We start from the raw sequence: 23,477 nt of genomic DNA, 5'->3' as shown, positions 1-23,477 counted from the left end.
CCAAGGCGCCAGTGTGCGGAAGATAGAGAAGAACGGGAGTTGGTACTGACGCTTCTTTTGTGAAATGTAATCGGCGACTTCGGGTGCTGACACGTTCCTCGCGTTCATGGTCCCCACCGACGCAGGAAGAAGCAAAAGGTATCCGATTCGGAAATCGAAGCTGAAACACGTCTGAAAGGTCTGCTCCGAAATTCAAGCCTTTGACACTTTCAGACCCAAGTGGCAAGCTGGCCAATCCCTCTCCTGCCGCATCTTCCCGCCTCAAGTCCGCCCTCCTAGACCCCCAAAGTCACGCTCCTTTGTTCAATCTCACAATCCTCCTTTAAGTTCATCGCGCGAAGGAAGCGCCATGCTCATCATCAAGTGTCCTTCCGCCGCAAGTCCGCACTCGTCATCCCTTTCGTTCTGGGCTTATAGTGGGTCCAACGATCCTTTCAATATGGTAGACTGCCTCCGCAAGCATCCTCCTTCGACTGGGGGCAAGGGGCTTGCCTGTGATATCTGAACTCTGCTTTGACTGTCATTCGTCCTACGTTCTTTCATTGGCAGGGTCAAGCAGGAGGGGTGAATCTAGACACTCGACAGGTTTCGAGTTTGTTGCACCTGAGCTTGGAGGGCGGAGAGCGAACGAAAGCATATCTGCCCTGTTGCCTCATTTCCTGGAGACCGCCGACAGGACACATCTCAAGTCGGCGGTGCGCCACAAGTCCAGTCTGCACCCATTGAATGAAGCTATTGGAAGCCTGGCCGAGTTCCACTCCCACAGCCTGCGGATCACTCTGCACACTGGAGGAAACAATTGACACCCCTGGTCCTGGTCCTGGTGGCTGGTGGATCATTATCCCCTAATCTCATATCCCTTTCTTTCACATAGCCACTCTTTAGACATGTCAGTCTCACTGCCCTTCTTCATCCCTGATACTTCGCCTATCTTCACCTACTCAACATGTTCAAATTGTACGAGTGGCTCGCAAACATCGACGGGGGATTGGCAGAGCGCTTACTCGCCTCGGGGTGATGGATACGATATTACGTTTCATCAGACTAAAACAGGGACGGCCACGGTCAACTTTACCACCTCTGGTGAGTGTCTCGCTACCCATTCGATCAGGATCTACGAGTGGAAGTTGACGTGATCTGTAGCGCATGGTCTCTTCATTCAGACGAGTACAGATACCCAATGCTCCGCTTCTATCAGCGTTGACGGTGGGGCATTCTCGCCTGGCTGCAACATCACGCTTGACGGACAACGTCATGATATACGTGTTAGACCGCAGGAAGGAATCGACATGTTTCAGTTCTTTGGAGTGTCCGGTTCTTCCGCTATATCGTCAACGGATAGGTGAGTGTCCTGACTGTGTAAAACCTAGCTCATTGTTATAGCCTGGTCAATCGAACGCTCGACTCGAGCGATGAAGCATTCGTGTACACCTCCGACTGGACACACCTCACATTAGACGGGACTGAGGGCTCTCCTGCCAATGAGAGTCTCGTCACGAGTCATGCTGTCGAGATGGCAAAGTACTACAACTCCACGGCAAGCATTACCACCGCCACCAATGGCAGAGTCGATATCATCTTCACGGGTGAGCTTTGACGCCGGCTCTATGAGCTGATGCCGAAGGCGCCGCCGTCTACTTTTATGGCTCCTCTGGTCCTGATGGCGGAACTGCTGACCTCTACTTTGATGGAAATCACTACACCTCGCTCAACTTTCATAACAGCGCTTGGGAGTCATATGCCGCGTTGCTATTTTTTCAGACAGATCTGAATCCCAGTCCACAGTCGAGCCACAACATCTGCGTCATCAGTACTTCACAGGGGAGGGAAGTCGTTATTGACTACGCCGTGACGAGTATAGTCAGACCAAAAGCGAAAGCGTGAGTCGAGACTTGCGGAATCATTCGACGCAAATTTTGACAGCTGCCAGAACTCCATCTCTACCATTGATTATCGGTACCATTGGCGGATCCTCCGCCTTCTTGCTCATTTTTGGCGTCCTCATCTATTTGTATGTCTCTCGTAAGACGCGACCCCAGAAACCTCGCACGCCCAAGGCTACTTATCCTTTCGGCGGTCTTGCATCATCCAAAGCATCTTCCATCGATCATTGGCGGAAACACGCTGCTGATGCGCCGAGTCCCGATCGACCTTCGACATTCACGGGCTCAAGAGGCTCCTACTCCAACGGCCCAGATGGGTTTCAAGCAGGTAGCGTGGTATCCTCTGTACGTCGGAACGGAGGACCGTTTGGACATCCTTACGGTCCACCTCACGGTAGTCCACCGCCAGAATATCCTGACTTTGTACCGTATCGTGGACCGATTGAGCCACCTCCATCAACGTTGCACGGCGAAGCGACGTCACGGGCAGTGGAACGGTCATCCACCATTGAGCAAGTGTACTTTTGGTCCTCAACCCAACAGGCGCAGCCGGTGCAGCAAGCTCAACTCGACAGTCCTGCCTCACCGAATTCTCGCGTAGAGGGTTGGGTCCACCATGTCATCGCCGCCAATTCGCCCAGGCACTCTCTCGGTGGAGAAACCAATCGGTCTTACCGCACTGCTGTTAGTGATCAAAGAGGTGGATCAGCTCGCCCTGGAGATCAGCATCAACCCAAGACACCAGTGTCATCTGGGACGGTCCGATCCGGGAGCACTCGAACGGATGAGATTCCCCTCAGTCCGTACCGCGTCGAAGGTCTCTACAGCCCTGTATCCGAGCTTTCCTCAGCTGGTCTGGGAGGGATGACATCAAGAGCCGTAAGGGCCAAAAGTTCAGTCGCGAAAGTGTGGTCGACAACAGACGGTATTCCATCGACTTATAGGATCGACTCACATCTCGGTGATATACCTACCGGTGACCAGACCCATGAGACGAGTGCAATTCGAGGGGGAGGGACGATCAGTAACTCGATGCAGTTTTCTCCTTCTGACACTATCGCTGGCAGCTATACCACAACTCCTGATCAGCTCATTGGATCGCGATACGATCTCTACACGCCTGATCCAGCCGTTCGACAGACGTACGCTTCATCGAGACCTGATTCTTCTGTCCAATCACCACTTCGTCGAGGAGTGTCCATCAAATCAGTGAAAACGATGAGATCATTCTTCTCTGGGCTGCTATGGAACAGCTCCTCGCCATCCGGTACATCGCATCTGCCAGAGACGCCTGCGCTTCCGAACCAAATTCAGGCAGCCAGACCTGATTCTGGCATCTTCCCAATTACGCGGAACGACAGTGTCATGGTCACGTCGAGGCCAAAAGCCAAGGGAGCCAAGGGAAAGAGGAAACCAATCCCTCCATCGGACCAGTCTCCTTCTAGACCACATCGGTCGCCTGCTCCGGGCCCCTCGTCTTACTCGTCGTTCTCTCCCGCTATTTCTTCGTCAGTTCAATCACCCCCTTCGGCTCTGCGTTTGGATGGACTCGGAGATAGCCCGAATTTCTTCATTGAACTCAATCCCAACAGTCCAGTGACTATGTTCGCGCCAAGTAGACCGGGCAGTGAGATGACTTCGGCGCAGTTTAGGTAGATATTGGTGCACTAATCGGTCATGAAGAGGCCGTCCCCTCTGGCGAGGCCATGCAAAACGTCCATCGAGCTTGTTGTGGCGATGCCACAGTGTGGACTCACTCAGCTGCGGAATCCGTAAAGCAATCATGTCATGACTTCTGACTTCTGGATCACTGGAGTGTTTTCTTCTTTCTCTCCTTGAAGGGCCCGTATTCGGGACGACGCTTCGCTTCATTGCCTTCTCTTTGCGTCTTGGCTTCTTGCGAGAATGAATAAGGGAGGCCTCGGGACGATGCTCGGCCTCTGGGAGCATCCTCTCGGGCGGAGATCCTTACACATGTCTCATCCCAGGAGAGGGGATACAGGAGATCAGAGAGTTGATGTCGGATATTGCGCCTTGTCCAAGGGACATAAATCAGCATAATGAGTGCCCTATACTGGTTGAGCTACCCGAGAGTGAGATCGGGGTCAGGTGGGATCTCCTCATTAGTCATCGATTGCAGGGGCACAACGGGGCCGCTGTGCGATCTGAGGCAGGTGGGCATGCGAAGGAGGAGTATCCTCTGCAGGACCGTTCAAGATTCAGTCGATCAGCGACCAGCGAAATCAGGGTCAAGTTGTCCGTGTTATCCGAGAGCTCACAAATGCATGCTGACAACCAAAACAATGCGAGATCGTCTCTCAGTCCAGCCGAGCCGATCGATCAACAACCCCAAGAGTCGGTAACAGAGAGACGAGACAAGAGTGTATACAGTATAGATGTGAAGACGGAGTCTCTTACTAAAGATATTAGGTATTACGCGTGAAGACATATAATTCGTGGGTAGTAGGTCGTGAAAATCGTGAAAAGTGGTATGAGAGGGAAGACCGGCTAGACGCAGCAACCCCGCTTCGTCTTATGGTCGGTCGTATCGGTCTTGGAGAGATCTAGAAGCATGACGCTGTCTTTGCGCCGAAGCGTACGGTCACGTTCTATATTTTCTCGTTTTTCAACGAGGAGAGCAGAGATGCTTTGGAACAGCGCGTCGATGCCTGTAGGACATGTCAGCTTCCGACGGAGTGACTGGAATCTCACCTTGCCCGTTCAACGCGCTGACTTCGCCCAGTCGGATACCGAGCACGTCCATTCCCCATTCTTCCGTCGCGGCGGATTCGTCGTACAGTCTGACATCTCGTCCGACACTGCCAGCACGAATTCGGCCATTCTTGAGCCCAAAGTTTGAGGTTGGTCGGCTTTCCGGTTCAAGAAGGTCTCCACCGGACTGACGACGACGCACACCTGCACCGAATTCGCCGAGAGCTTCTGCTGCTCCTGGTCCTTGACCCATTCGCCAAGGTCGGGAGGACCAGTCTTCACTCTTTCGTCGAGTATCTATCATGTGCGGAGTTGACTCAATACGTACACGGCGGACAGGCGTGATATCATCTCGCGGCGCAGCGGGATAGTCTTCAGCGAGGCGAGCAAGCGTCGAGACGGCATTGCCAGTGCTATTCGTGCGAGAGTAGCCCAGGACACCAGATATGGAGAAGCGGCCGGCTGATGTGGCATGTGAGGCCGAGGTCATGAGCGGTACGACAGGATCGGTGAATGTGGAAGATGTGGGCCTGGTCGGAGATTTCATATTGCCGAAAGAGATTTTAGTGGATCGCGGGGAGCTTGGCAGGGTCGATGGCGGGATAATTTGGAGCGATGGGCGCGAGGGAAAGGGCACACGACTGGGAGGCTTGGAAGGCTCTGCTTCGGTGTTGAGTGCGACGAGTGCAGACGATGAGTGTGAGCGAGTGGGAGTCGCTGGGCTACTGATAGGATCATGCGCGGCGAGGGACGAGGATCGGAGGAGACCCCGCGGCTGTGGTCGACGCCAGATCTGTAGCTTGCGTTTGGCTTCGTCGATCCTGGAGCGTCAGTGGAATTCCTCTGCGGCAACTCACGAGACTTCTCGCGCTGCTAGGTCCGTTTTGCTACCGACAATGTAGATCGCGGTTTCTTTAGGTAGCGTCTTTTGCAGCTCCTCTAGCCAGCTTCGAACATCCTCAAAACTCTGTCTGTCATTTGTATCGTAAACGAGGATACAAACATTGGCTCCACGATAGTAGATCGGCGCCATGGACCGAAAACGCTCCTGTCCTGCTGTATCCCAGATCTGAAGCTTGACGCGGACACCAGAGTGCACGAGTTTGCGGGTGTGGAGAGACGAACCAATGGTCGCCGGTGCAAGATTGAAAGTGCCCTTAGTATAACGGAGAATGAGAGATGTCTTGCCGACGCCTTGAGAGCCGAGCAAAACGACCTTGGCCTCTAGACCGTCAGGGCTGGCGAGCTCAGACGGTGTGGCATCGCCAGAACCAAACGTTGTATCGGCCGGAGCTGTCATTGTACGTGGAAACCCTGGCGACTCGATTGGCGTACCGAGACGATGTCGACCATCTGCACTGCTGCTCTCTGCCATTCGGATGGAACTGGGATGCATCATGGTCTGACTCTTGCGCACTGGTCGAGGAGGGCCCATGGACTTTGGTCGATGCTCGTTAGGCGGTCGTCTCGGAACGTTGGTCATGGCGCGGGATCTTGGAGGTGAATGCGGCTTCTGGACGGAAGGCGAAGGATCAGATGGTAATCGCCGTGGGATCTCTGCAAAGCTGATCGAGTCGTCTGGCGTAAACAAGACCTTGCTGTTTGGCGGCGAGGGGTCCGGTGTCGGTGGCAGCTGAGCAGGGATTAAGACGCCATTGGTCACTTCTGGTGATACAGCTGGAAGATCCTGGAACGATAGTCTTGGCGCTGGAGGAGGGACAGATGGACCAGGTGAGTCGGACTCTGTTGACAACAGGTCTGATCTCGGTGGTCCCAGAGCGGAGAAAGATTGAGTATGCGGCATGTCGTGGAATGACCTCTTACGAGGTTGGTAGAAAGGGAAGGGGACCACGACGGGGCTACTGATACTGTGATGAAATGGTGGCGGGTGATTGGTATACGCCGTGGTGGAAGGTGGAGGTGTGGATCGCATGGAGTCCGTATGAGGATCGTGCGGTGTTGCAGCGATCACGCTCATGGTGCGGGGATGGATTCTCTCTCTCTCTCTAGGGATGTCATGAGTGAGTTGTGACGGCTAGGTGGACTGGAATGTACAGAGATGAGCTAGACACGGGGGATCGTAATGCTTTAGAGACTCACCAAGAGAATGAACCGAGGAGATGGCCAATACGTTATGCTCCCGTCCACAGCGTGATGGAAAGGGGTCGATGAAACGAAGAGTAGGGATGATTGAAACGGAGTAAGATCACTTCATGAGGGGGGCAATGTCAAGGTACCACTGTCGACGACGACGATGAGGACGACGCGCTTCCTCCCACGAGTTCGGAAGCGGCTTGAACGGGTCTCTGAAGAAATGAAGGATGAGACACGATCCCCAGTTACGAGGAAAAGAGGAGAGTACGGACCCGGAAAATTGCAAAGGGGTCTTGGATTGTTTGTCCTCTCGAGGGACGGAGGGGTGTCACTCTGAAGATGGAATGATACAGTCCGGTCGATCTGTCGTCGTCGTCGTTGAACTTGTCGAGTGTTCCCTTGGCGGGAATCCAATCAGCCTTGTTCTCTGTCCTGATGCTTGCTTGCTTCTAACGTGTATACGGAGCGATGCTGTGATGGGTGGTGCGTTTGTGTTCCTCGCGAATCCAAAAGGTCTTTTTGACTAAAGAGGAGGAGGAGGCGGCAATTGAAAACTCTAATATAAAAATGGGACCGACGACGAAGCTAGCCTGTGGAGAGAAGATGTCAAAAGTATCTCTGGCGATGATTCGGAAGATGAACGGACTTCGATGCAGCTGCTGCAGATGCCTCTCGCCACGCTCCCCGAACCGCTCGAGACAAGGGGATACGATGTAAGCAGCAGCCCCTCCAGGATGGATGATGGAGGAGGAAGGGGGTTGATGCGTGTGAACAACCATCCAATTGTACCTTGTTTTGAAACGTTTTTCCCACTTCTCCGCGTTTAAAAAGAAAAACGCTAATGAAAATGATGAGGTGGCAGTGTGGCGCATCTTCTTGCATTGGGCATACATGGGTCGAATATGGGGAGGGAGCAAGGTATAGAGAACATCGATAGGGGTAAGCAGTATGGGTCCTGGCGTAGCGAGCAGGAGCAGGAGGGAGCTGTGTGTAGCCTGGCTCCCCCGAGGCACACGCTCGAGATTTGCTGGGGGACACTGATCCCATCCATCAATTACCATGGCTCAGGGTAAAAGATGGGGCGAGAAATGGTTCATCACTGACGTCGTCAATCTGATCGCGCATTTGTGTTTCCGGCAGCGAAGGCTACTCGGATGAAAGATGCTGGATCATCTGTCGTCCACTCAGAATCCTGCAACTCGAGGTGATATTTTGGCTTTAGACGTGTCAAGATGTCAAATGACATCCCAAGCCACACCTGATCGTCAGCTCGCTCACGCCGCTCCATCGGCAACCGCTCTCGCTCGAGTCACAATCTATGCACTGCCTATACCCATGGTTTACCAAAGTATAGCTCCAGAGTTAATCTAGCGATATTGACCCCTAGCAGACTCAATAGATATCTGCCATTATCAATCAGTCCTCGTTTCTGCGCGGACTCGTCTCCGACTCACCCTCCAAAGATCGGTAGTAGAGGTGCTAAGAACAGTTCACTCCGAGCCACGAACGGTAACGCGGCGTAGCCCAAGTAGGTGACGTAGGTGTATTGTATTCCAGCAACGAGAAAGAGCGTGCTGAAACGTGAGTGGTTGACTCCGGGCATACCACTCACTTGCCAATGAACAGGCAGACAAAGTTGCTCTTCACGACGACAGGTGCGAGAGGCAGGAGTGCGCCGTACAGCGTGAGGAAGAGGGGAAAGAACGAGTTGACAGCCACGTCGAATGCATATGCCCATTCGACTCTGTTGTCGATGGCGGGCGAGGAGGCAGAGGATACGAGTAGGCGGTTGGCGAGAAAGTGGAGGAGCGAAGCGATGATGACTGAGGCGAGAATGAAGTCGCCTGAGACACTTAGCGTGCAACACATGATTGAGAGACCCACGCATAATCATCCTGAGGATGGTGTAAATGGTACCCGCCATAGATTCACGGTACACCAGAGACCATGCTAGTCCGGCGACTGCCATGAGCGGAAGGCATTTGGATTGAGACTCACCTACTAGAGAAGATGATATCAAGACGATCATTGCGGGACTAGCTATTAGTCGAACTCTCCCTCTCCCTTCCACTCACTCGTCCCGGGCCCATACGTTTTTCGTCTGTTTGCTGGAAATCTTCAGCTCTGACCTATCCTGTCCACGCACTGGTGATATGTCTGCTTGTATACCCTTCTCGGGGCCACGACAAGATATGTCAGTTGCCAGAAGGCAAGTTCAAAGTCCTATAATCGTCAAGGCAAGCCTGCTTAGCCAACATACCATTGTTCTGAACTTTGTTAAACGTCTAAGCATGGTGGGCAACCCGCCTCCACTTTTTTGAAATGCAAAGCTATGACCATCCTGCCTTGAGCTCCCGGAGCTAAGCGGCAGGATGGAATTAGCCATCGTCCTTGGTCTCAGACGAATGGAACTCGTGGTGGGCAGAGGAGGCCTGGCGGACAGATTGCAATGGACATTTTGTGCACGATGGGCGACGGTTTTGCGCGTCTGATTGCGCGGAAATTTGATCCCGCGCGTACTATGAGAATGAGATCACTGCACCGGGCCGACCTGGTGTGGCCATACGATTCACGCCTACAGCCGCCACGAGCTCTCTCAATGCAGTCTTGATCTCATCGGGTTTGACCCAAGGCACGTCCTGGATATCAGAGGCGGAGCAGATGATCGACTTACCTCCACAAGCACCGCTCTGCCCGAGAGGAGGATGATCAAATCGTCGACGGAGATGGTTTCAGGCTCGGCAAAGCCCACCGGAGCAGGGGAAGGGAACTCGGAGGAGGCCAACGCAGGTAGCAGTGGTTGAGACTTGGGTCTCTCTTCGAATGGATGATAACCGTGAGGATGAGCTTGGAGAAATGCATCAAGCTCAGAGGTGAGGGGATGAAAGACGAAGGTGGCCTTGAGAGGTCAGCGGTGCCCGTCCACGCAAATCTCACCGGATCCATAAGGTAGGATGGAGAATATTCAGATTTATACCGCATCTTCTGACAGTCCGCTATCCAGTATCCTGCATGTCAGTTTCGTCTTGTTGGACGTGTGCCTACCCATATACACCCATTTCATGTCAGTTGCACCTGCCGCCTGTATATCCCTAGCTAGGGCAACCTCTCGCATTGCGCTCCATTTCCCTAGGCTCGCCCAAGCCCAGTCTGGATTCCAAATAAAGTAGACTGATGATACGCAAGAGGGCAGAATATCAATGACGGAGATGCCAATGAGGACCGAGTCGACAAGATACACTGTTGTTCAGTTGGGTTCAACAGAGCAACGTACGGAGATGATATGAGCCATAGCTTGAAGGAAGGCCGGGAGCGTCTGATTCGTACGGTATATCCGAGGGCTGATGGTAAGCGAGGATCCCGTCTGCCAGACCCACTATCAAAGGACTGTCGCAGAGAAAACGTCGAAAGCCATTCATACTGACTGATTCAGGTCGATCGTGATGGACAGCGACCTGATACTTTTTGTAGAGTGCAAAGGTTTCACGAGAAGCCTTGGCAGGGATCAGGCGAGTCTGGCGTGGATCAGATCATCATCCGAGCTGGGGCATCGTCCCTGGAGACCCACTTCGAGTCGATGCGCGCCGCCATCCCTTCCGTAACCCGATTCAAACGCTCTCAACTCCGATTCTGGCAGTTTATCTCCAGCTTTCGTTCCTGAGAGATATCGATTCATCCGGTTGATCACTTGTCGCTGCTTCTTAGAAGGTTTGAAAGCTTGAGCATCGAGTCGAATAGTGTACTGAGGACAGCACGTCCGACCCATATCGGGACTACAGGATGTCAGCAGAATGACCGCGAGCGTCGAAGCCCACCGATAGAGATAGTCACCTGATCGTCGCCATCCAGAGTCAAGCAACTCCTGATAGAACTTTGATTGTAAGCATGAGCACTCCGTTAGGCCTACATGGCAAGTCATTTGGGATGATTCCACTAGATCGTCATTATGGTCTCGCCCAGGGTCGAACTCACTGCCGTATTTCAACGAGGTCGGCCTGGAGCTCCTGGAGCCGCTAGGTGAGCAGTAGCCACATGTACTGGCAGAGTAGCCACATGGACTGATCAGAGTGGTCATGGCTGGCGATGTGTGATGAATTGTGGCAGACACAAGGAGTGTATCCGGGTCGCAGATGCCGTTGAAACGAGTGACGCTGAAACCCTCTTTACCTTCCGAAACGCCGCTCGCGGAATTCATCGGTCCAATTGCTTCTTCCCGATAGATCTCGCACGGGGCACAGTGTCTTGCACCGGGAGTTATGAATGAGGTCAACTTCGTCTTATTCATCGCAATCTCTCATGAGCGGACAGAGTCCTACAGTATGATCCGACAGAGCCTAACGCGCTCACGACCTCAAGATTTACAAAGGCTTCTTCTGCAGTGCCACTGTCTCCCATGCGACCCTGTCATCCTGACTGCCGGTTGCCCGCGAGCAATACATGCATCTATCAAGAGCACCAGCACATGTCCAAAACTCTTAGGAGAGAAACGCTCGATGATCCATACTGAGACTCTCTACGAAGGGGATGTGAGGTTACATTCCTAATGCACAAGATACTCGTTAAAATGTATATACATGGAGAATCATCTAAAGTTTATCGCGGACACCTGAATACAATCTCGGCCCACTAAGCAGCGATCGCCGTACCCTCGAGTCCCCTGGTCTTGAGGTCATGGTTCGCAATGAAGATGTTGCAAAGTAACGCCAAGCAAACGGCAGCAATACCGGGGATGTAACTCCTCGAGATGGCGATGACATACGCCTCGATGACTGGCGGTTGCATGGCCTCAGGGAGGGTGTAGATGGCCGAGACGGATTGACGAACGAGCTCGAAAGGCGCATCAGGGGCGAGTCGGTGAAGCTCTCTGTTGAGGAAGACGGATTGGACAGAGTTGAGAATACCGATACCGAGGGCCGCACCCGCCAATTGGGAGAATGTCTGGAATCCAACGGCGTTGGGCATCCACATGATCTTGTCGGCAAATTCGGCTTGAACCGCGAGCAAGAGATTCTGGAAGTAGCATCCGAGTCCAACACCAGCGATGATCTGGTAACCGATCAATTTTGCTGAAGATGTTTCGGCGGTGACAGAGTAGAGGAGACCCAGACCTGGCGCAGCGAGAATTGGACCAATAATCAAACTGTACCAGTATCGACCGGTCGACTGGGCGACACCACCAGACACAGCAAGTGCGATGACACTGGAAATCATGAATGGTAATTGATCAATCCCGGCTTTGGTGGGCGAGTGGTGTCGGACGGCTTGATAGTAGAGAGGGACCTGGTAAATACAACCGAGGAAGGCAAACATGGTGAAAGCCAGCGAAAGGGAACCGAGAACCAAAGTGCGATTGTGCATAATGGTGAGGGGAACGAGGGCTCGGTGATACTTCTTCTCAAGGAGCAAGTTCCATCCGATAAAGAGCCCGATGATGGCTCCGCCGAGGATGAAAAGGAGGATGATACGCCAATTGCTCCAGGCATACTCGTTGCCCGCCCACTGAAGAGCGAGGAGGAGGCACGTGACAATGGCAAGGATCAGTCCAGAGCCCAGGTAGTCGAGTCTAGCCAAACGTTGCCAGAGCGAGAGGTGTTTCGTGCTCTCGTCTTCGACGGGTTCACGAGCGGGAAGGAGGAAGACGATCGAGGCGGCAGCGATACCTCCGAATGGCAGGTTGATGTAGAAGCACCAACGCCACGTAACATGTCTGATCGTGAGCTATAGGACATGGTATGTGACTCACTGAGTGAAGACACCTCCGAGTAGAGGGCCAATGACTGACGAAATCATGAAAGCAAAGCCTAGACCTGCCATGAAAGTCGGACGCTGCTGAACGCGCGTGATCACCGTGATAATCTGCATAGAGCACGTGAACATGCCAGAGCAACCAATGCCTTGGATGGCGCGTCCAAAGATGAGCACATCCATGCTCTTAGAGACCGCACAGATGAGAGACCCGAGTTCGAAGAAGAACAGAGAGCCCAGGAGGACATATTTGGCCTTGAGAGAGCGGAGGGATTGTCCGACGAGGAGGATCAAGGAGCATTGCGTGAGAAAGTAAGCAGTGATAATCCACGAGACCTTTGTGAAGGAGTGAAAGTCCGAGACGATGACTGGGATGGCTGTCGCAACAATAGATTGGTCGAGGGCGAAGAGGAATACTGATGGAATGGGTCCAGTCAGCAAAAGTCATTCGAGCTGAACCTCTCTCTCGATCGGACTCACCTGTTAGTAGCATCCCAATAAACACGAGGAATAGACGGACACCAGAGAGGTATCCATCGTCGCCGGTATGAGCCTCGAGGTCGCTGCCTGGCTTCTTCTCGGGGTCTTCGGGTGAAGCGACACGTGTGACATCGTTGGCGACGAGCTCTGGCTGCTCGGCGAGGGTGGCGGTAGCCATGGCGAGAGTCGTAGCAGCTAGGTAGCGCGTCTAGGTCTGCTTCGTGGTCTGTGAGATGACAGGCAAGAGAGGATAGTGAGGTGATGAGTAGCCACGAAAGAAGAAGTGATGATAAGTAGAGTTGAAAGAAAGATCAAGTCAATGGGTGTTTTTAAATTGAATATCGGACGCAAAAAAAAACCCCTCGGGCTCAGGTGGGCCGACGGCCAAAATGGGGACGGTGAACAACCCCGGGCCCCCTCCCCGCTTTGTAGGACACGCGGAGTCTGGCCCCGCCGAGTCGAGGACGTGTGCGCATTGGACTGTCGGTCTTGAATAAGAGCGCGCCCGATGAGATACAACGATCGCGTGCCCGGCGCGGCGCTCGTCGTCGAACGCTTGACATTGAGGTCGTAGTCCTGCTGATACTGCTGGAATTTCGACTCATCCCGGTTCCGATGCAGCCCGAGGATGTTGCGGAATAGGTTAATTAAATTTTTTAATAATTGTGCCAGCGGAATTGGTCGAGCGGGTATTGCACATGCATATCGCTCGGCTAGAAGCTGGGCACGGTCACCAAGACTCGTCCGACGGCCTATCTGTTAGCGATGCAGACATCGCACTCACCTGATATCCAGCTCCTGAGTCCATGCAGTAGCACGTTGATTGACCAAGTCGAGATAGTTTTGAGCGATATCGTTCGAGTCGATTGCCTGCCGGGTCAGCGCGATTGTGACCATGACTTCTCACCTCGGAGGGCATCTCCCTGCCGCTGTCCTTTGGAGGTGCAATTTTGCCGTCGATGATGGCATGCACAACATGCACCCCTTTGGGTCCAAACTCTCTCGCGAGGCTCTGCGTCAACGCTCGTCTAGCAAACATAGCAGGCGCCATGGTGCTGAATGGAGCGCCGCCACGAAGAGCCATAGTAGCTCCTGTGAAGATGAGTGTCCCTCGAGCACGGGTGGTCTCATTGGGCTCGTTGGCGAGGAAATGAGGGATGATGTGTTGAGAAAAGTTGAAGGCGGACACGCTGCAGGTCAGTAGGACCGACTACAATGGCTCTACTCACATGCCGGATTCAAGGTTTGTCCGCAGCTGATCCTCGGTCCGCTCGAGGAATGGACCGGGAGAGAAGGAGAAGTTGGTATTGTAGACGCCGACGTCGATCGTTGAGTTGGGCCAGTGAGCGGAGAGGAGCTGCGGGCAGTGAAACACAGAGGGACATCAGGTGCGACGAGGTGAGGTTGTGATCGTTGAAGTAGAAGGAACAAAATCGTAGGTGGTAGCATATCGCATGGTGTATGGCGGGATAGTTGTGTTTGAGAGCGCCGTACACCGGTCAAAAAGGTGGTTTGTCAAGCGAGTAGGTGGTCAATTCAGTCAGCAGCAAGAGCGCGTGAGGGAGCAAAAGCCATCAGGGTATATGCTTGAAGACCCTTTGCGCTCTCTCACTCACCTCAAAAGCCTTCTTCAAGCTCTCATTCGACCCATCCGACGTAGCTGCCAGCAGTCTGTCGGACGGAGTGTCCAGATTGAGCTTGGGTAGAGATCCAGGAAGGGACCGGGAGAGCACAAGAATGGAATGTGTCGCTGAGAATCGCTGAGCGATAGCGGCTCTAGACGGTCAGTATGGCCCGTAGACATTCACTTGCCCTGTGCCAGGACCCGCTCCGATGATAACTGCCACTCTGCGCATGTTGAGGATGTCGGTAAGGCTTGTGCCAATTGAAACTTGTAGATAGGGTGATCAACGAGATGATAGGGACCACGAGGCGAAGGGAAGGGATAAAAGACGTCTATCAGGAGCAGCTCTGAAATGACAGATGCTCCACTTTGCGTGACCAGGGTAAGTGATTAATAATATGTAGGGATGAGTAATGACGGATACAATGATCAGAAACAATATTATCGAGCCGAGTGGCCGGACACGTGGTCTGCCAAATCAGAGCCGTGATAATGGGCTGACCGCATGCTCTCAAGGGCTCGCCTGAGCTCGTCTGACCGCTGCAGGACCAGTCATACGGGTCATCATCCTGAGAATAGGATCAAGGACACCTCATGCCCCGCTTGTACCCCCCATCCCCCGCATATCCCCTGTTAACAGACTCGCGACTTCGATTTGCCACCAGATCGGCGACCTCCGCTCCGCCTTCTCGGTCCAGTCAAGACGCGTCTCGTCAACTTTCAATATTGATATTTGATCATTACAACCAATCTCGCACCACCATGCCCGCCCGGACCTCGCTCCAACGGCTTGATTTCAACGACAAGCTTGTTCAATCAGGCAAGAAGGAGACCGCTGAGGTGACTCTCAAGCGATTGAAGGTTTGTCCAAATGCAACTCTGAGCCTCATTAACTCTCGCAGACTCTCCATCAAAAACTTTCAACGCTCGAGCAAGACCTGACTGACAAGAAGTCTCTGGACCCGATATGCAGACCGTTGATACATAATACGATCCTACATCATAAAGAGTGGGTCCATTTGACGAGCCGGGCTGACATGGAGTCGCGGTGTGAAGGCGTACGCAGCGTGCTGTCTGGCGGATTTATTGAGATTATACGCACCGGATGCGCCGTACAATGAACGGGAGCTGAGGGTGAGTACTTGGCGGGCTGAGATCAGGGCGTCTTGCGAAACAGTTATGAGAAGGGCGCCTCTGGCACCGCAGGAGAGCCGTTCGTGCGGCCGTAAGCTGAGACCTGGCACGGAATATCTCGGGCAGACTTGCAGGATCCAGGATAGGTCGAGACGATCTCGTGACCTCTCGCTTTGACTTTCTCAGCCGCACTCTTACCAATAGCCTGAATCACTGGATCACTGCTACCCTACTCTTATTACATTCGCTGACTCCCCTGCGCGTTGACAGGACATCTTTCAATTCTTCTACCACCAACTCAAGGACAACTTCCACACTCCACCCGCTCCTCTCGGAGCCTCTCGTCGCGCCAATGATGCCTCTCAATCGTCAACACCCGGCGCCGCATCTCAACGCATCACCGATATCGCCTACTACACCGAATACGTCTATCTCATAGAAAGTCTCGCCACCATCAAATCCGTCGTCCTCGCTTGCGATGCTGCAAATGGTGACGATATTGTTCACGGCTTTTTCGAGACCTTTGTCCAGATCGTACGCCCCGACATGAGCAAAGGCCTCATACGGCACCTCGTCACTATCCTCTCGGTGGTTATTGAAGAGGGCGGTGCCGTGCCACCCGACGTCATGAGCATCATCATTGAACAGTTCGAGTCCAAGACTCAGCCAGACGCCGCTTTTCAGCTCATCATTGACGTCTGCAATGCGACTTCGGATAAGCTTCAACGTCCTGTCCTCGCACACTTTACCGAGATTCAGATGAAGCATGGTCGGGACCCATCAAACGAAGACGCCAAGATTCTCGCCTTGTCACACAAGCTCATTCTCACCATGTATCGCCACGCACCAGGCCTGTTGCTCAATGTCATTCCTGTGCTCGAAGAGAACCTCCGAGCCGCCGAACAAGTACCTTTGAGGGCGATCTCAACACGTACACTGGGTAAAATGTTCGGCGAACGACCTGTGGTCGGAAATGGTACAGCGGATCTTGCTCGCGCGTACCCTTCCGCATGGCGAGCATGGCTCGGTCGACGTCTTGACAAAGCTGTCAACGTTCGTCTCGCCTGGGTCGAGTCGTCTCGTGTGGTCCTCACAAATCATCCTGAACTGAGGCAGGAGATCCAACGTGGGTACCTCTCCTGTAGCAGCGCTGACTTTTAGCTTTCCTCGTGGATCGGATCGAAGATTCAAGTGATTTGGTCCGGAGTGTCATCTGCAAAGTCATCTGCGCTCTGGACTACGAGACTGCCTTGCATCAGATCAATGAGGCTACTCTCCGGGCTGTAGGATCACGTATGAGCGACAAGAAAGTGCGTCACCTTGACTTTCTTTACTGACTGCAGTCCAATGTTCGCGCCGAGGCCATCACCGGTCTTGCCAAACTGTGGTCCGCAGCGTACTCCGAAATGTGAGCGAAAGTCTTCGGACGCCGCTGATCCTTCAGTGAATCTGGTGGACTTGCCGAAGACCAATTCGGTTGGATCCCCGAAACCATGTTGCACTGCTTGCAACGTGATGTCTCTGTGGACATGCGTGCTCAGATGACCACTGCCTTCAAGGAGCATATCCTTCCCCTCGGAGAGGATTCTTGGGTTGACCGTCTCATGCTTGTGGCTACTCGCCTCGATGACGCCGCATTCAAGGCGTTGGAAAAGATGACTGGTCTGCGAGGGTACGCGAAGGGAGCGTCGCCGTATCGCGCATTTGTCGATTTGTGCGAGGCAAACAACGTGAGAGCGACCGTGGGGCTTGTGCTGATCTCAGGGCGGAATCATTGACCAGGACGCGGAGGAGATCAAATCACGTCTCGCATTCGTGATTGATGCCATGGCTACTCAGCTTTTCCCCGATCCTTCAAAGGCCAGGAAGGATCTGGAGCAGTTTGCAGCCGCGAACGAAGCGCGCCTGTATAAATTGTTCAAGGCTTGCGTCGACCCACAATCTGATCTCAAGACGCTTACAAAGGCTCGAGTGAGTTTTTCGTGATGTGCGCCATCTCACGGCAGAACGAGTTCATCCGACGGATCGAGCAATCTCATTCTGATCTCCTCGACACATGTACCATTCTGCTCCACCATGCCTGCTTCGACATCGTCAACCCATCTAGCATCTCGCCATTGCTGAAAATCATGTCCAAACCGAATGCGCCTCCCGCCGCCTCGCGACTGCTTACCCTGATGGCCAAGGAATGCGCCATCATGTGCCGAGCCCACGTGGCAGAACTCGGTGTCGCGATGACCGACAAGCGGTTGTCCGAAGTGGCTCTCCAGGCCCTAGCAGCTTTAGCCAAGGTGGATGGGGCCACCATGGATGCGGGGAGGCTCGTCCCCAAGGCAACAAAGATCGTCATCGAAGGCACATCTCGGCAGAGCAAATTCGCTGCGCGGCTCGTGTCCTATCTCGGTTCGACCGAAGCTATCGGCGAGATCATCAAGGTGGGTCCAGCCCGTATCTGCGCTGACAACAGACACTCGCGAAATCTCTCCCTGATCTCTCGCCCGCTCGCCTGATCCCTGCCCTCTGTGCCTTGTCTGAGTTCGCCCTGTCGTCCCCAGCTCAATTTGAACTGCGATCCTCAGAGATACACGAGTTCGTCCTGGAACTAATTCATCGACACCTTGGATCAGAAGTGAGTAGTAGATCTGACTACAATGCTGACTCTCATCCAGAACTCCGACGCTTGGGTCGACGCATCCGATCTACCGGAACCCGACCAAGCCAAACTGATCGCTCTCCGCGTTATCACCCATAGAGTGCTCGGATTTGCTCGCGCATCCAACGCTCTCGAAATTGCGACACCTGTGCTCGACCTTCTCGACACAATTCTCGCGAATGATGGTCTCATCAGCGGTGAAAGGTGAGCCATAGATCTGACAGGACTCGCTGATGATCAGCTCGACCACTCGCGCGCACTTGCGTCTCCGAGCATCACTTTGCGCCCTTAAACTCGCCAACGTGAAGGTCTTCGACAAGGCCATGGGCAAAATCTTAGAACGAATCGCATGGGTTATCAAAGTGAGTTCACTCCTGCGGACTGGCTGACCTCAGGACCCGATATACCACGTGCGACACCTTCTCCTTCTCAAGCTGGCCTCAATACTTCCCATTCAACGGCTTCTGCCTCGATGGAACGTTCTTCCCGTCATGATTGCTCTCGACCCAAGCAGAGAGAACATCCATATGGTATGGAGTTCACCCGCGAGCTAGCTGACGTATAGGCGAAAAGCGTGATGTCTTCCGTCGTCAAGGCGTGCCGTCACTTCAGCAAGGAGGAAAAAGTCGATCGTATTGAGATGCCCCTGGCTCGATTAGTCTGGCTCTTGGCGTCCGATGGTGACAATGACTGGACCCTGGCAGATGTCAGGGACTTTGCAAGGTGAGCAGGGATCTCCCTCGCTTGGCTAACTCTAGATACTTTGAGCTGTTCTTCGACTGTGTCGTAAATCGAGATAACATCGGTTTGGTCTTCCAGCTCGCTGGCAAGATCAAGTCTTTGAAGTCCACGACTGGTGGCTCAGATACAGTGAGCCTGTGTCCGCTTTCTCTGCTCACCCCAGACACTGTACAAACTCTCTGAACTTGCTCAAATCGTCATTCGCAATCGTGGAAATGCCAATCATTGGACCATTCCGTCCTATTCTGGTGCTATCCGCTTCCCAAGAGACATCTTCCACAATCTGCCGAATCAAGATGCTGTACTGGAAAACACCAAGAAGAGCTATCTGACAAGTGAGGAGGCGAATTGGGCAAACAACCTCGGTAGGAAGACGGTCTCACGCGAATCCCCCAAGAAGACCGAGAGAAAGGTGTCAAAGAAGCGGGCGAGAAAAGCTGAGAGTGCCAGCGACTCAGAGTCGTCCGGTCTATCAGAGGCCGAAGAGGAGAGCGCAGCCTCCGAAGCGGAGGCAGAGCCTGACTCGGGGGTTATGGGTCGTGGGGGACGACGCAATGCAAAGGTGAGCCCGTCGCCCTTTGTGACGCTGCTGAGATCCAGTCCGCGGCGAAACGAGGTCTTAAGACGAAGACAAAAAAGCCCAAGCCGGACACCGAGTCGTCGTCCGAACTCAGCGAGCTGGATGAATAGACGTAATTCCCATATACATGTATCATTATATGCATTCTCAGATGCCCATGACCTTTTGACCGTAGGTCTTTTGAAAAATATGCTTGTCTTCCTCCTTGTGCCACGGTTCGACATCGGCAATGGCGACTCCTAGCTCAGAGTCGGCCTGACCAAAGTAGAGGTACCATTTACCCTTGAACTGGACGAGTCCTTCGGTGAAGACTACCTGGTTGACCTGACCTTCCACTTCGTTCTCGGCATCCGGGACCAGGACGGGTCTCTCTAATCGAGCGATCGGACCGTTTCGGGCCTCTGGTCTCTCTTTACCAGTCTTGTGGTCGATCTTTGCTGGTTTGTTACCAATCTCAGGGTCGATCAACATCTGACCAGTGGAATAAGAACCCCTAGTGTATCCTGCTCGACCGTCGGCGACACCATTATAGAACAAGATCCACTTTCCATCACGAGTCTTGATGGGAGCGGGTCCAGGTTCCATCAATCTAGCTTCCCATGGATGAGCAGGTGAAGCAAAGTAAGTCGTAACGGGATCAGGCTTCCAGTGTTTCATATCGGTCGAGACCGCATGGTAGATGAGGGATTCACCGTGGTACATGTGATATTGGCCTTTCGAGTCGGGCTCATTGATGATGGCAGCGGATTTGGAATGGTTGAATCGAGGAACTCGGACATCACTGTCAATCATGTCCACGTCCATGATACCGGGAAACACGAGTCCGACTTTGGTCCAATTGACCAAGTCATCGGAATAGGCAAGAGCGAGCTGCGGCTCGACCAGCTGAGATCAAGGTCAGCGACATCAAATTGCGATGGCACTCACGTCCCACGCAGTGTAAGTCACATAGAATGTTCCATTGACACGGACAATTCGGGGGTCTGCGCGGGTGGGTCCAGTCAGTCAAGCTCTCGCGTGAAATATTCGTCTCACCCTCGCATCCTCCGGGGAGCTCGTACTTCTCGGTGGGGGCAATAATCGGGTGATCCAATCGGGTAAAGTTTACACCGTCCTTGCTCCAGGCAAGACCGATGGAGCTTTGAAGCTCCTTGTTTTGAGCTCTGTAGAGGATGAACACAGTATCATCTAGGACGATGGCCGTGGGGTTGTACAGGAAGGCCTCTTCAAACTTGTGATCAGGCTCCGGTCTCAAAATGGGATTGCCCGAATACTTGTGGAACGGGGCAATGGGGAAAGTGGGGGGAATGTGATTAGGATCACCCGATCGTGTCGAAGGTGAAATCTCGAAGGGAAGCTTGCTAGCGGATTGACTCATGGCTCGGACGAGAGAGAGTAAAAGGAGTGACAGGACGAGCATGGTGAGAGGCGAAGCAGTGAGTATTATATGGCTTTACAGTGAGAGATCAGTTGGGTTCCAGGACATCGGATCTCGATATTTATAGTTGGCGCTACATACAACTGTGGATAATTATTTTAGCCTGATTATATTATCCACTCACTCTGCCGCCGGAGATGGTGACTCGAGATTTTCCATGCGCGAGAGAGAGAGAGAGAGCATGCAAGCCTCTCCATTGCCCGCCACCCGAGCAGACGAGGGATGACGGTTTGATCGTGCGCTCAGATGTAAGTGGATATGTGAGTGGCGCTTGACGTTTTGCTGATGGGTATACTGGTGTCATGCGGCTGGTTCCCCTGCCGCACGCGTAAAGGAGCACATTTCCCTTTACAGGACCGCTCATGCTATACAGGCTACGGCATAACCATCTCGCCGAATGTATAACGCTTCCAGTGAGTCACCTACTACATTAGCTGCTGTCTCGCTCTCTTGCATACTCACTGCCCTTAGCATCCTCTCGAATTGGTGAGCCCATACACGATCCCGTCTTGGTCGAATCCATAATGGGACAAAGTGAAGTAATCCTGCATCTGCCTTCCAAAACATACCAGTCTCTGGGTACATGCCGGGAGCTCTCCCATGAAAAAAATCATAGCCTTGATTTGCTCCACGGTATCACCGGGATTAACCAACAGCTGAATCGAATACCCTTTCATAGTCTTAACACAGATCCTCATCGCCTGACCCTCTTGGATCTTTAAGGTGATTGGTGGTGCAGGATTGGCTTCCCTTCCACGACGTTGTCAGTGACCGGGTGGCTCGCACCGTCCGCTGAACTCATGAGCTAATGCTAACAGTGGATACGCACTTTCCTTGTCTTACAAGACCCAGTTCAGCTGCTCTCCGGGCCAGAAGACACTGTATGCCCCCGTCGACGCGTCCAAGCCGACCCGCTCGGCCCCCCATCTCTAGCACCAGAAATCTGATGATGGATAAAACCTTTACCGCGTATGTCCCGACCCGCCTTAGCATAGCTTTCAGTATTGAGGATGTTCTGATGTCATAAGCATCCACGGCAGCTGGGGCGAGAGCTTGACAGGTGTCAAGTCTTTGAAGAAGACGTTCAAGACCTATGAACCGGCTGTCAACGTCAGCTTTCCAGAAGGGCTGCCTTGAAGGACTGTGGCCTTTGGCTGTTTGGCTACATACATGTCTTGGAATCTGAGTCTTTCCTTGGCAGCGATGCACCGCCTCGTATGGATACTCCAGACCCTTACGTATCTCTGAGAGATCCAGCTCATCTCGCTGACAACAGGGTTGGATTGCGGTTCCAAAATCTGACAAGACCATGATTCACTAGTCTTCGCTCTAGAGCATGAACTTCAGGATGAGTCTTTGCTGGTGCGACTATGTCGCTGTCTCTCTTCCGCTTGGTTGCCATACTTGAGCTGAAAGTGTGTCAAAGAAAGGAATTCGACGACGGTGACCTGCTTGAGGAGACTCCGACAAACTCGGGAAGACTCTGACGCGAGTTACGTAATGAGTAGCATCCTTGCCGTCCAAAGCTCCAGATAAAAACAAGTGGTGGAGATCGATTTTCTGGTACGACTGCCTATACATGCATACTACAACGACATTTGAATTGTCTCCTAGCTCTGACTGATCCATGAGAATTGACAGATCCCATGACCTGATTCACACACAGGATGCCATAATGGCTGGGATATCCTGCTTCTATGTAGCAGCCACTCTGCTCGACCACGAAAAGGACCATATCTCCATCTGCAGCGTGCAGAGTAGCGGGTCGTTACAGGATCGTTGGTGTGGTCTCCATCTAGGCGTCACGCTGTTTCACTCTGTCCAGATCCACGTCGGGGTTGAGGGTTGAACCTGATCTCTCTTGACGCTTTTCTTGATCTTGGAGTTCTTGAGCCGATGTTCTCAGATCGATCATTTCGACAGACCGGAGCTCGTAATCGTTCTCAGTCCCCACTCCCAAAAATGACCACTGCCTAAAGTACAGCATGCGCCCTTCATGTGAAAGCCAGTCGTTGCCCGTCTTGACTGCCCAAACGACGACGATGGTTGGACTTCAGAGTTACAGGTGTTGATTGGTTTTGCAAGGTAAGAAGACCAATGCGGCACAAAATCACCGTCGTACTTACTTACAGTCCTTCTTGGCCTGCGGAAGCTCGTGTAAGCCATAAAGTTCATTCAGTTCAGCCACGTCATCAGTCACACCCAACAGGTCAGCCTGTCAACCGCCCCCTCAGCTCTGCAACACCCTTTCACTGAGGTTTACAAGTTCCTGCTTAAGCTGGATGGAGTGGACCCATTGTCGTCTTCATATCTGCATGATCGAGTGAGATGTCTGTCTATGCAGACTTGATCGACCTGTTCGTCATGATATGCAACGAAGCGCGCGTCCGGGG

The 23,477-nt window shown here is 53.0% G+C and overlaps 10 protein-coding genes across 10 annotated transcripts; 3 read left to right on the top strand and 7 right to left on the bottom strand.

Annotated features, from left to right (window-relative positions):
- Window positions 1–887: 887 nt before the first annotated feature.
- On the top strand, window positions 888–3,539 carry BD324DRAFT_653593 (hypothetical protein; the record flags this gene model as incomplete). The annotated part of the gene is made up of 5 exons (XM_022018675.1): window positions 888–1,083; window positions 1,144–1,342; window positions 1,384–1,586; window positions 1,625–1,880; window positions 1,931–3,539. The coding sequence occupies 5 exons, from the start codon at window positions 888–890 to the stop codon at window positions 3,537–3,539; spliced, it is 2,463 nt and encodes an 820-aa protein (XP_021868182.1).
- A 111-nt stretch (window positions 3,540–3,650) lies between these two features.
- Window positions 3,651–4,445, top strand: BD324DRAFT_182213 (hypothetical protein). Its single transcript, XM_022012113.1, has one exon. It carries the CDS (start codon window positions 3,901–3,903, stop codon window positions 4,324–4,326), a length of 426 nt encoding a protein of 141 aa, XP_021868181.1. The 5' UTR covers window positions 3,651–3,900; the 3' UTR covers window positions 4,327–4,445.
- Window positions 4,359–6,879, bottom strand: BD324DRAFT_182161 (hypothetical protein). The gene is made up of 4 exons (XM_022012112.1): window positions 6,696–6,879; window positions 5,453–6,639; window positions 4,596–5,416; window positions 4,359–4,552 (listed from the first exon to the last, which is right to left on the bottom strand). The coding sequence occupies exons 2-4, from the start codon at window positions 6,571–6,573 to the stop codon at window positions 4,392–4,394; spliced, it is 2,103 nt and encodes a 700-aa protein (XP_021868180.1). The 5' UTR covers window positions 6,574–6,639; window positions 6,696–6,879; the 3' UTR covers window positions 4,359–4,391.
- A 638-nt stretch (window positions 6,880–7,517) lies between these two features.
- On the bottom strand, window positions 7,518–9,133 carry BD324DRAFT_637627 (UNC-50 protein). Its single transcript, XM_022017025.1, has 8 exons — window positions 8,950–9,133; window positions 8,836–8,912; window positions 8,765–8,797; window positions 8,688–8,725; window positions 8,574–8,651; window positions 8,302–8,533; window positions 8,144–8,263; window positions 7,518–8,092 (listed from the first exon to the last, which is right to left on the bottom strand). Exons 1-8 carry the CDS (start codon window positions 9,073–9,075, stop codon window positions 8,017–8,019), a joined length of 780 nt encoding a protein of 259 aa, XP_021868179.1. The 5' UTR covers window positions 9,076–9,133; the 3' UTR covers window positions 7,518–8,016.
- Window positions 9,134–10,684, bottom strand: BD324DRAFT_637624 (arginine-tRNA-protein transferase). Its single transcript, XM_022017024.1, has 9 exons — window positions 10,662–10,684; window positions 10,521–10,622; window positions 10,258–10,462; window positions 10,067–10,204; window positions 9,964–10,030; window positions 9,735–9,929; window positions 9,627–9,697; window positions 9,364–9,588; window positions 9,134–9,328 (listed from the first exon to the last, which is right to left on the bottom strand). The coding sequence occupies exons 2-9, from the start codon at window positions 10,532–10,534 to the stop codon at window positions 9,209–9,211; spliced, it is 1,035 nt and encodes a 344-aa protein (XP_021868178.1). The 5' UTR covers window positions 10,535–10,622; window positions 10,662–10,684; the 3' UTR covers window positions 9,134–9,208.
- A 631-nt stretch (window positions 10,685–11,315) lies between these two features.
- On the bottom strand, window positions 11,316–13,092 carry BD324DRAFT_584219 (major facilitator superfamily-domain-containing protein; the record flags this gene model as incomplete). The annotated part of the gene is made up of 3 exons (XM_022013669.1): window positions 11,316–12,396; window positions 12,433–12,850; window positions 12,915–13,092. 3 exons carry the CDS (start codon window positions 13,090–13,092, stop codon window positions 11,316–11,318), a joined length of 1,677 nt encoding a protein of 558 aa, XP_021868177.1.
- A 276-nt stretch (window positions 13,093–13,368) lies between these two features.
- On the bottom strand, window positions 13,369–14,951 carry BD324DRAFT_181550 (hypothetical protein). The gene is made up of 6 exons (XM_022012111.1): window positions 14,727–14,951; window positions 14,531–14,690; window positions 14,144–14,271; window positions 13,822–14,104; window positions 13,699–13,784; window positions 13,369–13,666 (listed from the first exon to the last, which is right to left on the bottom strand). Exons 1-6 carry the CDS (start codon window positions 14,768–14,770, stop codon window positions 13,645–13,647), a joined length of 723 nt encoding a protein of 240 aa, XP_021868176.1. The 5' UTR covers window positions 14,771–14,951; the 3' UTR covers window positions 13,369–13,644.
- A 329-nt stretch (window positions 14,952–15,280) lies between these two features.
- On the top strand, window positions 15,281–19,771 carry BD324DRAFT_605211 (armadillo-type protein). Its single transcript, XM_022013997.1, has 17 exons — window positions 15,281–15,399; window positions 15,441–15,547; window positions 15,582–15,672; window positions 15,943–16,798; window positions 16,834–16,982; window positions 17,016–17,080; window positions 17,117–17,402; window positions 17,437–17,643; window positions 17,679–18,107; window positions 18,140–18,301; window positions 18,342–18,529; window positions 18,567–18,687; window positions 18,721–18,855; window positions 18,891–19,048; window positions 19,084–19,195; window positions 19,230–19,628; window positions 19,667–19,771. Exons 1-17 carry the CDS (start codon window positions 15,301–15,303, stop codon window positions 19,754–19,756), a joined length of 3,654 nt encoding a protein of 1,217 aa, XP_021868175.1. The 5' UTR covers window positions 15,281–15,300; the 3' UTR covers window positions 19,757–19,771.
- Window positions 19,772–21,157, bottom strand: BD324DRAFT_637601 (glycosyl hydrolase). The gene is made up of 3 exons (XM_022017023.1): window positions 20,682–21,157; window positions 20,574–20,629; window positions 19,772–20,531 (listed from the first exon to the last, which is right to left on the bottom strand). Exons 1-3 carry the CDS (start codon window positions 21,064–21,066, stop codon window positions 19,794–19,796), a joined length of 1,179 nt encoding a protein of 392 aa, XP_021868174.1. The 5' UTR covers window positions 21,067–21,157; the 3' UTR covers window positions 19,772–19,793.
- Window positions 21,158–21,188: 31 nt separating this feature from the next.
- On the bottom strand, window positions 21,189–22,053 carry BD324DRAFT_637599 (hypothetical protein; the record flags this gene model as incomplete). Its single annotated transcript, XM_022017022.1, has 4 exons — window positions 21,914–22,053; window positions 21,583–21,876; window positions 21,380–21,491; window positions 21,189–21,332 (listed from the first exon to the last, which is right to left on the bottom strand). Coding segments are annotated over exons 2-3 (312 nt in total), but the record flags the coding sequence as incomplete, so codon positions are not given.
- Window positions 22,054–23,477: the final 1,424 nt, after the last annotated feature.

The sequence above is a fragment of the Kockovaella imperatae genome (genome assembly GCF_002102565.1).
Source record: "Kockovaella imperatae strain NRRL Y-17943 chromosome Unknown BD324scaffold_16, whole genome shotgun sequence".
In the NCBI taxonomy this organism is placed as follows: Eukaryota; Fungi; Basidiomycota; class Tremellomycetes; order Tremellales; family Cuniculitremaceae; genus Kockovaella; species Kockovaella imperatae.
This window is presented reverse-complemented; position numbering and strand designations above follow the sequence as displayed.